The following is a 17129-nucleotide window of genomic DNA, read 5'->3' on the forward strand; positions in this document are numbered from 1 at the left end:
GAGAGCGGCAGCGGTGCCGTCACCAACGCCCTCAGGCTCGTTCCTTTACAGGACGCCATCTCCATCCTCTTCCATGCCGCCCCCTTTCCCTCCATAACCCACTTGCAGATCATCGCCACATTTGCTGCCCAGTAGTAGCTCCCCAGGTTTGGCAGCGCCAACCCTCCTCGGTCCCTACTGCGTTCCAGGAACCCTCTCCTTACTCTCGGGGTCTTATTCGCCCACACAAACCCCATAATACTCCTGCCTACTCTCTTAAAAAAGGCCTTAGTGATCACGATGGGAAGGCACTGAAACACAAACAGAAACCTCGGAAGGACCACCATTTTGACCGACTGCACTCTACCCGCCAGCGAGAGCAGGAGCATGTCCCATCTTTTGAAATCCTCCTCCATTTGCTCCATCAACCTCGCCAGATTCAGTTTATGTAGGATCCCCCAACTCCTGGCTATCTGAATCCCCAGATACCGAAAGCTCTCCTCCGCCCTCCTCAGCGGTAGGTCCCCTATCCCTCTTTCTTGGTCCCCCGCCTGTAATACAAAGAGCTCACTCTTCCCTCCATTGAGCTTATAGCCCGAAAACTCCCCAAACTCCCTTAGAGTCTGCATGACCTCCACCATCCCCTCCATTGGATCCGCCACGTACAGCAGCAGGTCATCCGCATATAGCGACACCCGATGCTCTTCTCCCCCTCGGACCACCCCCCTCCATTTATTAGACTCCCTCAATGACATGGCCAATGGTTCGATTGCCAATGCGAACAACAGGGGGGCCAGGGGGCACCCCTGCCTCGTCCCTCGGTACAGTCGAAAGTACTCCGACCTCCGCCGGTTCGTCACTGCACTCGCCATCGGGGCTCTGTAAAGGAGTTTAACCCAATTGATAAACCCTACCCCGAACCCAAACCTACGCAGCACCTCCCAGAGGTACTCCCACTCTACTCGGTCAAAGGCCTTCTCCGTGTCCATAGCTGCCACTATCTCCGCCTCTCCCTTCTCCGATGGCATCATTATCACGTTTAAGAACCGCCGCACATTGGTGTTTAGTTGCCTGCCCTTTACAAATCCCGTCTGGTCCTCGTGGATTACCCCCGGGACACAGTCCTCGATCCTCGTGGCCAGCACTTTTGCCAGCAACTTTGCATCCACATTGAGGAGCGAGATCGGCCTGTACGATCCACATTGCAGTGGGTCCTTGTCCCGCTTGAGGATCAAAGAAATTGTCGCTTCCGACATTGTCGGGGCAGGGTCCCCTCCTCTCTTGCCTCATTCAAGGTCCTCACCAGTAGCGGGGCCAACAGGTCTGCGTACTTCCTGTAGAACTCCACCGGTAATCCGCCCGGTCCCGGGGCCTTCCCCGCCTGCATGCTCCCCAAACCCTTGCTCAGCTCCTCCAACCCAATTGGTGCCCCCAAACCAGCCACCTCTTGCTTCTCCACCCTCGGGAATTTCAGCTGATCAAGGAATCGTCTCATCCCCTCTTCCCCCACTGGGGGCTGGGATCTGTACAGCTCTTCATAAAAGGCCTTGAATACCTTGTTTATTTTCGTCGCACTCCGAACCGTGGCTCCCCTTCCATCTTTGACTCCCCCTATTTCCCTCGCTGCCATCCTCTTACGGAGCTGGTGTGCCAGCATCCGACTAGCTTTTTCCCCATACTCGTAGGTCGCCCCCTGCGCTTTCCTCCACTGTGCCTCCGCCTTCCCTGTGGTCAACAGGTCAAACTCCGTCTGGAGCCGTCGTCTTTCCCCAAGTAATCTTTCCTCCGGGGCCTCTGCGTATCTCCTGTCCACTCTCAAAATCTCCCCCACTAACCTCTCCCTTTCCATACCCTCTGTCTTCTCCCTATGAGCCCTAATGGAAATTAGCTCTCCCCTGATCACCGCCTTCAACGCCTCCCATACCACCCCCACCCACACCTCCCCGTTGTCGTTGGCCTCCATGTACCTTCCGATACACCCCCTCACCTTCCCACACACCATCTCGTCCGCCAGCAGTCCCACATCCAGCTGCCACAACGGGCGTTGGTCCCTCTCCTCTCCCAGCTCCAGTTCCACCCACTGCGGGGCATGGTCCGAAATGGCTATAGCCGAATACTCCGTCCCCTCCACCCTCGGGATGAGCGCCCTACCCAGAACAAAGAAATCTATCCTGGAGTAGGCTTTGTGTACATGGGAGAAGAAAGAAAATTCCCTGGCCTGCGGCCTTGCAAACCGCCATGGGTCCACTCCCCCCATCTGATCCATAAACCCCCTAAGTACCTTGGCCGCCGCTGGCCTCTTTCCAGTCAGTCCTTGATTTGGAGCGGTCCAGTGCTGGATCCAACACTGTATTGAAGTCCCCTCCCATTATCAGGCCACCTATCTCCAGGTCCGGAATGCGCCCCAACATGCGCTTCATGAATCCTGCATCATCCCAGTTTGGGGCGTATACGTTTACCAACACCACCCACGTCCCTTGCAGCCTACCGCTCACCATTACATATCGCCCTCCATTGTCCGCTACAATAGTCTTGGCCTCAAATGACACCCGCTTTCCCACCAATATTGCCACCCCTCTATTCTTCATGTCCAGTCCCGCGTGGAATACCTGTCCTACCCATCCCTTTCTTAGCCTTACCTGGTCCGCCACCTTCAGGTGTATCTCTTGGAGCATGGCCACATCCGCCTTCAGTCCCTTTAAGTGCACGAACACTCGAGCCCTCTTCACCGGCCCATTCAGGCCCCTCACATTCCACGTTATCAGCCGGATTGGAGGGGCTCCCCCCCCCCCCCCCCCCCGCCCCACGCCCCGCCGACTAGCCATCTGCTTTTCTGGGCCAGTCCCGTGTCCACGCCTCCCTCGCCCTCCAGTCCCCCAGAGGGAGCACCCCCGTCCCGACCACCTCTTCTGTGTCCCATTCCCTTTCGGCCAGTGCAGCAGCAACCCTTTTTCCCCCCCTTCCCCCCCCTCCCCTCCCCCCGCTAGACCCCTGTCTAGCTTTTTTGCTCCCCCCCATGTCACTCCCGTAAGTCAGCTGACGCCTGCTGACCCCGCCGTCCCCCGCCGTCTCTTTGACCTCCCCGCGTGGGAGTCTCCCAATCCATATGCATTCCTTCGTCCCCTTCCCGCCTTTCTTCCCGTGCGCGGGAAAACACCCCGCGCTTTCCAAAGCCCGCTCCGCCCCCTCTGGCGCAGCTCCTGTCGCGGCCTTGTCTCTCCCCCCCAGCCCATGTAACATTTCCTGCGTGTGATTGACCCCCTATATACAACAACCATCACACATCAAACCCCAAAACATCCCCCCCACCCTCACAAACCCTCAGTCAGTGTCCAACTTTTCGGCTTGTATAAAGGTCCACGTCTCTTCAGGCGTTTCGAAGTAATAGTGTTGGCCCTTGTATGTGACCCACAGTCGCGCTGGCTGCAGCATTCCGAATTTCACTTCTTTCCGGTACAACGCCACTTTGGCCCGGTTGAAACCCGCTCTCCGGTTTGCAACATCCGTGCTCCAGTCCGGGTATATTCGGATCTCTGCATTGTCCCACTTCCTGCTCCGCTCCTTCTTGGCCCACCTCAGGACCCACTCTCTGCCCCTGAACCGGTAAAACCTCACCGCCATCGCCCTTGGCGGCTCATTTGCCTGGGGCTTCTTCGCCAGCACCCGATGTGCCCCGTCCAACTCCAGCGGCCTCGAAGGGGCCTTCGTGCCAATCATCGCCTCGAGCATCGTGCTCGCGTATGCCCCGGCATCAGCCCCCTCCACTCCCTCAGGGAGACCTAGGATTCGCAGATTCTTTCTCCTCGACCTGTTCTCCAGGTCTTCGAGTCTTCCCGCCCACCTCTTGTGTAGCGCCTCATGCTGCTCCACTCTCACCGCCAGGCCCAAGAGCTCGTCCTCGTTCTGGCTGACTCTTTTCTGTACCTCCTGGATCTTAGCTTCGTGGGCCTTCTGGGTGATCCCAAGTCCTTCAATTGCCGAAAGCATAGGCGCCAACATCTCCTTGCGCATCTCCTCGCGCTGCTCCTCGAAGCAGCGCTTGATGAACTCCTGCAGCTCCCCTTTGTCCCTGGCCGCCGCCATAGCCGCAACCGGAAGTCGAGAGGGAATCGTTTTGGCAGTGTTCGCTTCACCAGTCTGCCCCAAAAAGTCTATGGAAACTCCTGAAAAAGGTCTGAGAGTCCGTTCCAGACGGGAGCTGCCGAATGCGCGACCTACTCCTCCATGGCCGCCACCGGAAGCCTCGTCCCTGCTTCTTCAATGGCCTTGGTAGATCTTTTCACAGTTGTTCCCTCTGCTGCTAGAATTCACCTTTGATAGAGTCAAGTCAGATTGCAGCTATAAGCTTGCCCTTCCCCCGCCTGCATGCTGGAAGAGGCCTTTGTCTATTCCTGCAGCTCAAGCCAAATCGTTTACTGTTTGCCGGGTCTGGTAGCCAAAAGACATAACATTCCTGGGGGACACTGTCAGGGGAATGCTGCAGTCTTCTTCCCACACCGGGAAATGTCAAACAAATGCCGAGGGGGCCCTGTAAAAGAGCCCAAAGGTCCGTTCCAAGCTGGAGCTACCGAATATGCAACCTAGGTCTGCATAGCCGCACCCGGAAGTCAAAAATAATAATTTTTATTATTAAGGCTACTGGAGCAGGAGTTTGGGTTCCTGCAGTCCCATGCTTTCTCACTTTCCCTAACAGTGAAATCTGTGTAACCCCTCTGCTCTCATTTAGTTTGTTGCCAATAGTTTTTTATTAGTTCTAACTGGTGGTTCCCAGTGACATTGATGGTAAAGAGTGTTAGAACCAGGAGGATTTTGACCTGAGGTGGCTATGGATAAATATCTGACTTAGGTTTTTGAAGTTGGAAATCAAATGGGTGTAGAAGGAATGTTAAGAGATTTGAGCTAAATTATAAGTAACTGTGTTCATTATACTTTTAATATCTTTAATGCAACAGACTATTTTAGTTATTAGTATTCACGTTTGTTGATTTGTGCAATTTAAAAAAATTTAAATTGTGAACCGTTTGGCTTTATTTTTTAGAAAATACCTGGCTTTTTGGATTCTAAAAAAAATAAAAACACTATTGGTTTGTACTGAGATCAGAATAGCATCAGCTGCAAACTGAAAGCATTAATTATCTGACAAATAGAGAATGTAGTGCCTCTATCTGCAGATTATGATGTCGGGATATCAGCAGTCAGGTGCAGATACCTCCTACTCTACTCTAAAGTACACAGATCTGGGGTGATTCCTCCAGGGCAATTGACATTTTGATGGTTGTTGGGGTATCAGTGGGGAGCTGTAGTAAGCTGCAGTAGCAAAACAGTAAAAATGGTTGAGAAATGGTTTGACGGTTATGCAGAAAATTCTCTCAGCGCTTTGGGAATTAACTGCTGTTTATAACTTAGTCCCTGGCAGGTAAATGATGGATAAAATACTTGTTATTCAGTGTGTATGAATATTAGTAAATATGGAAATCAAATGATGTAATCAGGACTCCATTCAGATATTTAAATCAAATTACTACCTGTCTTATAATATCACTTCGATTGCACAACTCATCGTCCAAAACACATAGATATAGGTGGATTCCCATAAGAAAATTCACACTATGACAGCGTACTTTCTTTCTCCCTTCTTTCCTAATCATGTCCCAACCAAAAATGTGCATTATTTCCAGCCAATATAACCCATTTTAAGCTTGAAAATTAGACTAATGTATTTCCATATTTATTGATAATGTTGCTATTGTTCAGCAAAAAAGCTGTATTATACACGAAGATAAAAGCAAATTATTGTGGATGCTGGAATCTGAAACTAAAAGAGAAAATATTAGACAATCTCAGCAGGTCTGACAGCATCTGCGGAGAGAGAAGAGAGCTAACATTCCGAGTCTGGCTGACTCTGTCAAAGCTCTGTTATACAGCTGCTTATAACTTTATAACTAAGCTTTTTGTTAAAATATATTATCGGCCCATGATTTTTTGAAAATGCTTCAATTTTTATGTTACCAGTTTCTTTGCGATCTGTTTCAGGTTACGATTCCACGAGGCAAAGATGGCTTTGGCTTCACAATTTGTTGCGATGCTCCCGTTCGTGTGCAGGCAGTAGACCCAGGCAAGATACTTAAAGTTTGATGGTGGTTTAGACACATGTATAGACACTGCCTTTAAGATAAGGTCACGGCCATCCAAATCAGTGATTGCTTGGTATCTTTTAGTTTAAAAACAAATACTTTGTGCAATGTCAAAAGATATATATTTATATATATATATATATTGTTTCAGTGGAATGCCTTGAAATGCCACAGGGAGGTGAAGTTGATGGAAAATCAGTTCTGTCCATGTAGTCTCACATTTTTAATTATTGTTGTTTTGTTGATTTTTCTTAGGTGGCCCAGCTGATCAAGCAGGACTACAATCATTGGATACTCTATTGCAGCTGAATGGACAGCATGTAGAACAGTGGAAATGTGTGGAGCTGGCTCATGCAATAAGGTAAAACCAGGGGAGCAAGTAAAGTGGAATGGCAGTGTTCTAAATTGAATACACAGATCATTTGCCAACTGAAGATCAAATGCATCTTGCTTTCTTTATCGTATAACGACAACAATGACCACTCATTACTGTAGAGTGCCTTCAGTGTTACTAAGATATTCCAAGGTGTTTGACAAATGGCATCAAACAAAAACTTGACACCAAGCTACCTAAGCATGCATTAGGCCAGATGACCAACAGCATGCTCGGAAGGTTCTCAGTGGGGTTGTGGGGTGAGAAATGACCTCAACTTTGCAGAGGGTCAAACTAGAAAGACCAATCAGGAGTGCATTGGAATAGTCAGATTTAGAGGTGACAAAGACATAGAAAGGCTTTCAGCAGCAGAAAAGCAGAGACAGGGCAGAGGGATGTATTATTACAGAGTTAAAAATAGGTGGTCTGTGTGATGGTGTGGTATGTGGTAGCAAGCTTATTCTCAGGGTCAAATATGACACGAAGGATGTAAATTGTCTGGTAAACCTTCAAACAGTTACAAGGAGAGGGTAGAGTTGGTGGGAAGGGAACAGAGTTTGTGACTGGGTAATCTTTTTGAGTAATGACAAAGTGAATTATCATCAGACTGAAAATACTAGTTCCTTATTTTAAACATTCACATCGGTAACAACACTAAAGCCAGTCCTAAAGAGAATCCAACTGCTCAGTTCCATCTGTGACTGATATTCAACTTGACGAATGAAGAATTAGCTTTGTCTTGGGGGCTCATTTTATGAACATACAAATTAGGAGCAGGGATGGGCCACTCGACCCCTCGAGCCTGCACTGCCATTCAAGAAGATTATGGCTGATTTTTCCATCCCACTGCTCCGACACAGTTTAAGCCCAGTGGGTACAATTTAGGAGATGGAAGATTGTGTAACTTTCACTGCGGACACTTCAGATAGCCATGGTAGGCAATCCTGAGCAGCTTCCAACCCTGAGGGTCCTGTTGCAGACTTCATGGACAGCGAGAGTCTGGACTGTCAATGTATCAGCAAGTGTAAGCTTTGGCATTTACATTGTGAAGCTTATTAAAGACAGTTAATGATTATTGGCTCAACCTCCAAAAGAACATAAATGGACAAATTTATGTGTGGGGGCATAAGGAGTTTGTTTATCTGCTGAGCTGTATGTAGAATAAACTTGCTGCCATATTATACCTCCATCATATACTAGCATTGAAATTAGCATGGCCCAGCTAACCTTGTGGAACTGTTGGAATGGTGGCAGGGGAGCACGCATGCAATCATTCTGAGAGGATAATAATGAAATGAAATGAAAATCGCTTATTGTCACAAGTAGACTTCAAATGAAGCCCCTCGTCACCACATTCCGGCGCCTGTTCGGGGAGGCTGTTACGGGAATTGAACCATGCTGCTGGCCTGCCTTGGTCTGCTTTCAAAGCCAGTGATTTAGCCCTGTGCTAAACAGCCCCTCTCCCACAGAGTCAAGACTACTGGGACTGCATCTCAACATCCCTACTGCTGTGTGCAATAACAGTGCCCCTAGAAGCTGAGTGGCTGGCATCTCAGCTATCATCGCTGCAACTGGCTTCCACAGGGTTAGGTATGTGCAGCTGCAACCCTCCTGTCACATGTTGTGGACAATCTCCTGAGAAGTGGTTAATGACAGCCGGAAGAGATGTTTAGAGTATGTGCCTGTCATGGTGGAATACTTGTATATTATGTGTAAGAAGTGAGGTGTGAGGAAGTGATTGCTGTACTCGTGGTGAGTAGGGGGTGAAACTGAAAGTCAGAGAAGCAGAGGTTGGAGTGAAGTATAGTGCAGTGATTGGGGGAGAGTGAATGCAAGAGAGGAGGTGACTATTATGCATCATGAGTTTGCAGGTTATGGAGGTAAGAGCAGAGGAGATCGATGGTGAAACCTTATTTTGACACATTTGATGATGCCATTAAAACATTTTAGATATTGCAGCCATGTCATGGGAGCTAATCCTTTAACATTACCCTCCTATGCATCCTCATCTCACTGGAAATAGAGGTGTTGCCTGAAGGGCTCTCCATCGTCTGTGGCAACAGGATATTGCTCTTCCTGGCTGCTGCCTGGTCTAACATGGTATTGGGGAAACTGGGAAACCTGATGTGCAGCATCCATTTGTTTCTTCAGGTGTGTCCAACATGTCAATGCATCTAGTGTGTGGGTGAATAGAGTAAGCATGTTATCTGCTTTTGTGTGCTAGTTTGCTTCTCATTTTCAAACCACACTGCTGACTAGCAGCAATGCAAAAAAGTGAGTCAAAGGAGTAAGTCCCTCCCTGTCAGTACACAGCTTCTCCATCCTCAGCTGTGCCACCGCATGGTGACAATCAGCAACTTGGGCCCTCTTGGACCCAGACTAAAGCTTCCGAGGAACTCTGAGGAGTTTTGGCCCCAAAACATGCAGTCTGCAGGTCCACTGGTATGTGAATACGCCCTGGCACTGCTGCAACAAACTCCCAACCATGAGCCTTGTGGACACCTAGTGGGAGCTGAAGGTTAATGGAGTAAACCATGACAAAAAACCTGGACTGGAACCCAAAGGTAGACTGATATCTCAATATGTCATATTTCTAGCAACTCCCACAACCAAGCCAAACATAGTGCTTTGCATTCTTTTGGACTCAGTCGGGGAGATTGAGAGGGGTACCCTGACATTTGGACAGCCCAGGGTTCCCATGACATTTGCCCACCTTGCATGCTAGTGAGGATGCTCCCAATTTTGCTGCAGAACGTGAACATGGGAGACAGCAGTTACGAGCAATAAGCCCAAATCAATTGACATAGAGAACAGGTGCTACAAGCTGTCTCCAACATAGGGTGGGACTATTCTGCTACAATGGTCAACCACAACCCACCTAAATCAGGCAGCCTCCAACCAGTAAGGTTGGTCATGGTCTATCTGCTTCAAAGGGTGCTTGGAGTTTAGAATCTCTACACAACAGTGATTGGACTCCATTGAACCAGGCAAACACAAAGCACTTCAAAAGAAAGAAGATGCCAACTTTTCAGTTGGCAAGCACCATGAACTCTGGATTGACAGATGACTTGCAGCTGGTTAATAATGCGTGCAAGGTAGCCATGATTGACATGTAACTTAATAGGCTGAACATGAACCTAGATAGCTTCTCTACAAGAAACCAGGGCCGGGATTCTTCAAAACGGTGGCTAAGTGTTGACACCGGCCTAAACACCGGAGAGATTCAGTGGCCCCACGCAGCTCCGGCTGCCGATATGCGTCCTGCACTTCCGACACGTGACATGGCGGACTCACACAACGGGCCGGCGTGGAAGAAGGTAGGCCCCCCCAGATCGCGCATGCCCGCCGATCGGTGACTCCCGATCGCAGGCCTGCCCGTCATGGAGGCCCCCCTGGAGACTGATCCTCCCACCCCCCAGCAGGATGGCCACCGCAGCCGCGATGCCAAGCTCCCGCTGGGTGGAATCATACGTGAACCATGCCGACGGGAACTAGGCTGGTCGACCGTGAAGAATTGCCATGGGGTCCTCTTTCAACAACCCCTGACCGGCGCCGCGTCGACCGCGTGCGTGTGACTGGCGCAGATTCTCCGGTCGCCGGAGGTTCGCGTCCCGGCATCGGACCTGATCGTGGGTCTGTAGCTCCATTCTCCGCCCCCGCGCCGAGCGCGATTTCGGCGCGGAGGCTCGGAGAAACCCGGCCCCGATTTCCCAAGAATGGAGTACTGAAAGTAAAATATTACATGTTCATCTATTAGGGAAAGCATTCACGGAAGTCCGTGAACAAGGAGCAGCCTTCTCTGTAGCTCGCTAATCTCCGTAATGGAACTCCCCACAATGGTTCCGAATGTTTTCCTATCCGCTTCTTAACTCAAATGAGGCTACTTAAGCTACAGATGCAAAAGACCATTCTTTAAGGAGTTTGAAACTGCTGTCAGCAGCATCCCTAAGCCAGAACACCTTTACCTCTGGGGAATTTCAACGCAAGGGTAGGCACAGACCATGTGGCATGGCCATCCTGCTCTGACATCATGGCCTGGGAAAGATAAATGAGAATGGACAGGAACTTCAGCTTTGCTGCTACATGTGCTTGGTATAACTAACATCTTCTTTCAGTACAAACCATACCACAAGGTGTCCTGTAGACATCCAAGATCAGGACATTGGCACCAACTGGATTAAATCATCACCAGACGTGACTCCCTCAACAGTATTTTTCTTATTTTTTAAAAATAAAATATATTTATTCAAATTGTTCAACAAATCTTCAACAAGCCCCCCCCCCCCCCCCCCGCAACAAGAAAGAAACAAGAACACAACAAGCAGAAATTATACATTGGACTTCCCCCATATACAATAACCCCCCATATAACATTTAAAAACACAAATAGGGAAATACCCCACCTTCACCCAAACGCCACCCCAAAAGAACCGCCCCCCCCCCATCCCTCCACCCTTGGGCTGCTGCTGCTGACCTCCTCCTAACGCTCCGCAAGATAGTCTAGGAACCCTTGCACAGACCCTCGCAAGGCAAACTTTATCCTCTCCAGCTTGATGAACCCTGCCATGTCATTGATCCAAGCTTCCACACTCGGGGGCTTCGCATCTTTCCACAGTAGCAAAATCCTCCGCCGGGCTACCAGGGATGCAAATGGCAGAATACCGGCCTCTTTCGCCTCCTGCACTCCCGGCTCGCCCGATACCCCAAATAATGCCAATCCCCAGCTCGGCTTGACCCGGGCGTTCACCACCTTGGACATAGTCATCGTAAAACCCCTCCAAAACCCATCCAGCGCCAGGCACGACCAAAACATGTGGACGTGATTTGCCGGGCTCGGGGAGCCGAGCACCTCCCACATCTGTCCTCCACCCCAAAGAACCTACTCAACCTCACCCCTGTCATATGCGCTCTGTGAATAACTTTGAACTGTATTAGGCTGAGCCTGGCGCAAGAGGAGGAAGAGTTAACCCTACTCAGGGCATCAGCCCACAGACCCTCATCTATCTCCTCCTCCCACTTGCCCTCTAACTCCTCCACCGAGGCCTCCTCCTCTTCCTTCAGCTCCTGGTAAATCACCGAAACCGTGCCTTTTCCAACCCATACACCCAAAATCACCCTGTCCTGAATCCCACGTGCCGGAAGCAGCGGGAATTCCCTCACCTGCCGCCTCACAAACGCCCTCACTTGCATGTACCTGAAAGCGTTTCCCGGGGGTAGCCAAAACCTCTCCTCCAGTGCCCCTTGGCTCGCAAACGTCCCATCGATGAACAGGTTCCCCATTCTTCTAATCCCTGCCCGATGCGAGCTCCGAAACCCCCCATCCATCCTTCCCGGGGCGAACCGATGGTTCTCCCGAATCGGGGACCAAACCGAGGCTCACACCTCGCCCCTGTGTCGCCTCCACTGCCCCCAGATCTTCAGTGTTGCCGCCACCACCGGATTCGTGGTGTACCTTGTAGGCGAGAGCGGCAGCGGTGCCGTTACCAGCGCCCTCAGGCCCGTGCCCACACAGGATGCCATCTCTCGCCTCTTCCACGCCGCCCCATCTCCCTCCATTACCCACTTACGGATCATTGCCACACTGGCTGCCCAATAATCGCCACACAAATTCGGTAGCGCCAGCACCCCCCCTGTCCCTGCTACGCTCCAGAAACACTCTCTTCACCCTCGGGGTCTTATTCGCCCACACAAATCCCATGATGCTCCAGCTCACCCGTTTGAAAAAGGCCTTGGGGATCAAAATGGGAAGGCACTGGAACACAAAGAGAAACCTCGGGAGGACCGTCATTTTAAAAAATATATATATTTTATTCAAGATTTTTGGCCAAACATAACAGTACGTAGTGTTTCTTTCACACAACAATAAAGCAATATAAATAACAGTGGCCAGTTTTAAACAAGTAAATAAATAATATATAAACAAAAACAAAACTGAATGGCAACTGCCTTGTCCAAAATAAATACTCTCCAAAAATACAATCCAACAATCCAATATACAATTACCTATAACAACTACCTATACATATTATACATATACAATAACATCTCTGAGAGTCCGTTCGATTCCTCTTCCCCCCCCTCCCCCCTGGGTTGCTGCTGTTGTCTACTTATTTTCCATTCCCTCTATCTTTCTGTGAGGTAATCGACGGACGGTTGCCACCGCCTGGTGAACCCCTGAGCCGAACCCCTTAACACGAACTTAATCCGTTCTAACTTTATGAACCCTGCCATGTCGTTTATCCAGGTCTCCACACCCGGGGGTTTGGCTTCCTTCCACATTAACAATATCCTGCGCCGGGCTACTAGGGACGCAAAGGCCAAAACATCAGCCTTTCTCGCCTCCTGCACTCCCGGCTCTTCTGCAACCCCAAATATAGCCAACCCCCAGCTTGGTTCGACCCGGACCCCCACCACCTTCGAAAGCACCTTTGCCACCCCCACCCAGAACCCCTGTAGTGCCAGGCATGACCAGAACATGTGGGTGTGATTCGCTGGGCCTCTCGAGCATCTCGCACACCTATCCTCTACCCCAAAAAATTTACTAAGCCGAGCTCCAGCCATATGCGCCCTGTGTAACACCTTAAATTGTATCAGGCTTAGCCTGGCACACGAGGACGATGAGTTTACCCTGTTTAGGGCATCAGCCCACAGCCCCTCCTCAATCTCCTCCCCCAGTTCTTCCCATTTCCCTTTCAGCTCATCTACCATGATCTCCCCCTCGTCCCTCATTTCCCTGTATATGTCCGACACCTTACCATCCCCCACCCATGTCTCTGAGATCTCTCTATCCTGCACCTCCTGCGTCGGGAGCTGCGGGAATTCCCTCACCTGTTGCCTCGCAAAAGCCCTCAATTGCATGTACCAAAATGCATTCCCTTGGGGCAACCCATATTTTTCCGTCAGCGCTCCCAGACTCGCAAACATCCCATCTACAAACAGATCTCTCAGTTGTACTACCCCAGCTCTTTGCCATGCTCCAAATCCCCCATCCATTTTCCCCGGAACGAACCTATGATTGTTTCTTATCGGGGACCGCACCGAAGCTCCCGTCCTTCCCCTATGCCGTCTCCACTGCCCCCAAATTTTCAATGTAGCCACCACCACCGGGCTTGTGGTGTATTTCTTTGGTGAGAACGGCAACGGTGCCGTCACCATTGCTTGTAGGCTAGTCCCCCTGCAGAACGCCCTCTTCAATCTCTTCCACGGCGCTCCCTCCCCTTCCCCCATCCACTTACACACCATTGAAACATTGGCGGCCCAGTAGTACTCACTTAGGCTCGGTAGTGCCAGCCCCTTCCTGTCCCTACTACGCTGCAAGAATCCCCTCCTCACTCTCGGGGTCTTCCCAGCCCACACAAAACTCATAATACTCTTCTCGATTCTTTTGAAAAAAGCCTTCGTGATCACCACCGGGAGGCACTGAAACACAAAAAGGAATCTCGGGAGGACCACCATTTTAACCGCCTGCACCCTACCTGCCAATGACAGGGACACCGTGTCCCATCTCTTAAAGTCCTCCTCCATCTGTTCCACCAACCACGTTAAATTAAGCCTGTGTAATGTACCCCAATTCTTGGCTATCTGGATCCCCAAGTACCGGAAGTCCCTTGTTACCTTCCTGAACGGTAAATCCTCTATCTCTCTGCTCTGCTCCCCTGGATGCACCACAAACAACTCACTTTTCCCCATGTTCAGTTTATACCCTGAAAAATCCCCAAACTCCCCAAGTGTCCGCATTATCTCTGGCATCCCCTCCGCCGGGTCCGCCACATATAGCAACAAATCATCCGCATACAGAGATACCCGGTGTTCTTCTCCCCCTCTGAGTACTCCCCTCCACTTCCTGGAACCCCTCAATGCTATGGCCAGGGGTTCAATTGCCAATGCAAACAATAACGGGGACAGAGGACATCCCTGCCTCGTCCCTCTATGGAACCGAAAATAGTCAGACCCCCGTCCATTCGTGACCACGCTCGCCATCGGGGCCCTTTACAGCAACTGTACCCACCTGATATACCCATCCCCAAAACCAAATCTCCTCAGCATCTCCCACAAATAATCCCACTCCACTCTATCAAATGCTTTCTCGGCATCCATCGCCACCACTATCTCCGCTTCCCCCTCTGGTGGGGGTATCATCATTACCCCTAGCAGCCTCCGTATATTTGTATTCAGCTGTCTCCCCTTCACAAACCCAGTTTGGTCCTCATGAACCACCCCTGGTACACAATCCTCTATCCTCATTGCCATTACCTTGGCCAGAATCTTAGCGTCCACATTCAGGAGGGAAATGGGCCTGTAGGACCCGCATTGCAGCAGGTCTTTTTCCTTCTTTAGGAGGAGCTATATCGTTGCCTCTGACATAGTCGGGGGCAGCTGCCCCCTTTCCCTCGCCTCATTAAAGGTTCTCATCAGTAGCGGGGCCAGCAAGTCCATATATTTCCTATAGAATTCAACTGGGAATCCGTCTGGTCCCGGGGCCTTCCCCGCCTGCATGCTCCCAATCCCTTTCACCACTTCCTCCGTCTCAATCTGTGCTCCCAGTCCCATCCTCTCCTGCTCCTCCACCTTAGGAAATTCCAGCTGATCCAGAAAGCACATCATTCTCTCCTTCCCATCCGGGGGCTAAGCTTCATTTAATCTTTCATAAAATGCCTTGAACACTCCATTCACTCTCTCCGCTCCCCGCTCCATCTCTCCCTCTTCATCTCTCACCCTCCCTATCTCCCTCGCTGCTTCCCTTTTCCTCAGTTGGTGGGCCAGCAACCTGCTCGCCTTCTCCCCGTATTCGTACTGTACACCCTGTGCCTTCCTCCATTGTGCCTCTGCATTACCCGTAGTCAACAAGTCAAATTCTACATGTAGCCTTTGCCTTTCCCTGTACAGTCCCTCCTCCGGTGCCTCCGCATATTGTCTGTCCACCCTCAGAAGTTCTTTCAACAACCGCTCCCTTTCCCTACCCTCCTGCTTTCCTTTATGTGCCCTAATAGATATCAGCTCCCCTCTGACCACTGCCTTCAGCGCCTCCCAGACCACTCCCACCTGTACCTCCCCGTTATCATTGAGTTCCAAGTACCTTTCAATACACCCCCTCACCCTTAAACACACCCCCTCATCTGCCAATAATCCCATGTCCATTCTCCAGGGTGGACGCTGTTGTTTTTCTTCCCCTATCTCCAGGTCCACCCAATGTGGAGCGTGATCCGAAATAGCTATAGCCGTGTACTCCGTCCCCGTCACCTTTGGGATCAGTGCCCTTCCCAAAACAAAAAAATCTATTCGTGAATAAACTTTGTGGACATAGGAGAAAAACAAAAACTCCTTACTCATAGGTCTACTAAATCTCCAGGGGTCTACTCCTCCCATCTGCTCCATAAAGTCCTTAAGCACCCTAGCTGCAGCCGGCCTCCTTCCGGTCCTGGACCTCGATCTGTCCAGCCCTGGGTCCAGCACCGTATTAAAATCTCCACCCATTACCAACTTCCCCACTTCTAGGCCCGGGATTCGTCCTAGCATACGCCTCATAAAGTTGGCATCATCCCAGTTCGGGGCATACACGTTCACTAATACCACCTCCTCCCCATGCAATTTGCCACTCACCATCACGTATCTGCCCCCACTATCCGCCACTATAGTCTTTGCCTCAAACATTACCCGCTTCCCCACTAGTATGGCCACCCCCCTGTTTTTTGCGTCTAGCCCCGAATGAAACACCTGCCCCACCCATCCTTTGCGTAGTCTGACCTGATCTATCAACTTCAGATGCGTCTCCTGAAGCATAACCACATCTGCCTTAAGTTTCCTTAGGTGTGCGAGTACCCGTGCCCTCTTAATCGGCCCGTTCAGCCCTCTCACATTCCACGTGATCAACCGGGTTGGGGGGCTTTTTACCCCCCCCCCCCCCCCCCTTGACGACTAGCCATCTCCTTTTTCAATCCAGCTCCTCACCCGGTTCCCACGTAGCCGTATCTCCCCCAAGCGGCACCCCCCCCGCCCCGACCCCCCCCCCCCCCATACCAGCTCCCCCTTCTCCCCAGCAGAAGCAACCCAGTTAACCCCCCTCCCCCCGCTAGATCCCAAACTAGCGTAATTGCACCCCCCATGTTGCTCCCAGAAGTCAGCAAACTCTGGCCGACCTCGGCTTCCCCCCCGTGACCTCGGCTCACACTGTGCGAGGCCCCCTCCTTCCTGCTTCCCTGTTCCCGCTGTGATTACCATAGCGCGGGAACAAAGCCCGCGCTTCCCTTTTGGCCCCGCCCCCCATGGCCGGCGCCCTCAGCTCCTCATCCTCCCTCCCCCCCTCCCCCACGACATGGGGAAGAGAGAAAAGTTACAGGGTCGCAGGATTTACAACTTGGGAAGTCATCTCGTCCCTCTTTTCCCCCCCTTCATCCCACATATTCACCCCCCCACTTTGTCCCAAACATTCTTTTTATGGCCCACTCAGTCCAGTTTCTCCTCGACAATAAATGTCCACGCCTCATCTGCCGTTTCGAAGTAGTGGTGTTTCCCTTGATGTGTGACCCACAGTCTTGCCGGTTGCAGCATTCCAAATGTAATCTTCCGTTTGTGCAGCACCGCCTTGGCCCGATTAAAGCTTGCCCTCCTTCTCGCCACCTCCGCGCTCCAATCTTGATATACCG

The 17129-nt window shown here is 51.0% G+C and overlaps 1 protein-coding gene across 3 annotated transcripts in view; it reads left to right on the top strand.

Moving 5' to 3' along the window:
* The window catches only part of LOC140399129 (regulator of G-protein signaling 3-like), a 369904-nt gene that overhangs the window by 130691 nt on the left and 222084 nt on the right, over positions 1–17129 (top strand). For all 3 annotated transcript variants that reach the window (XM_072488325.1, XM_072488326.1, XM_072488327.1), the window contains 2 exons: positions 6013–6094; positions 6369–6474. In XM_072488325.1, coding sequence (XP_072344426.1) covers positions 6013–6094; positions 6369–6474 — 188 coding nt within the window. The remainder of the gene's footprint in view (positions 1–6012; positions 6095–6368; positions 6475–17129) is intronic.

Source organism: Scyliorhinus torazame, chromosome 22 (assembly GCF_047496885.1).
Source record: "Scyliorhinus torazame isolate Kashiwa2021f chromosome 22, sScyTor2.1, whole genome shotgun sequence".
NCBI lineage: Eukaryota > Metazoa > Chordata > Chondrichthyes > Carcharhiniformes > Scyliorhinidae > Scyliorhinus > Scyliorhinus torazame.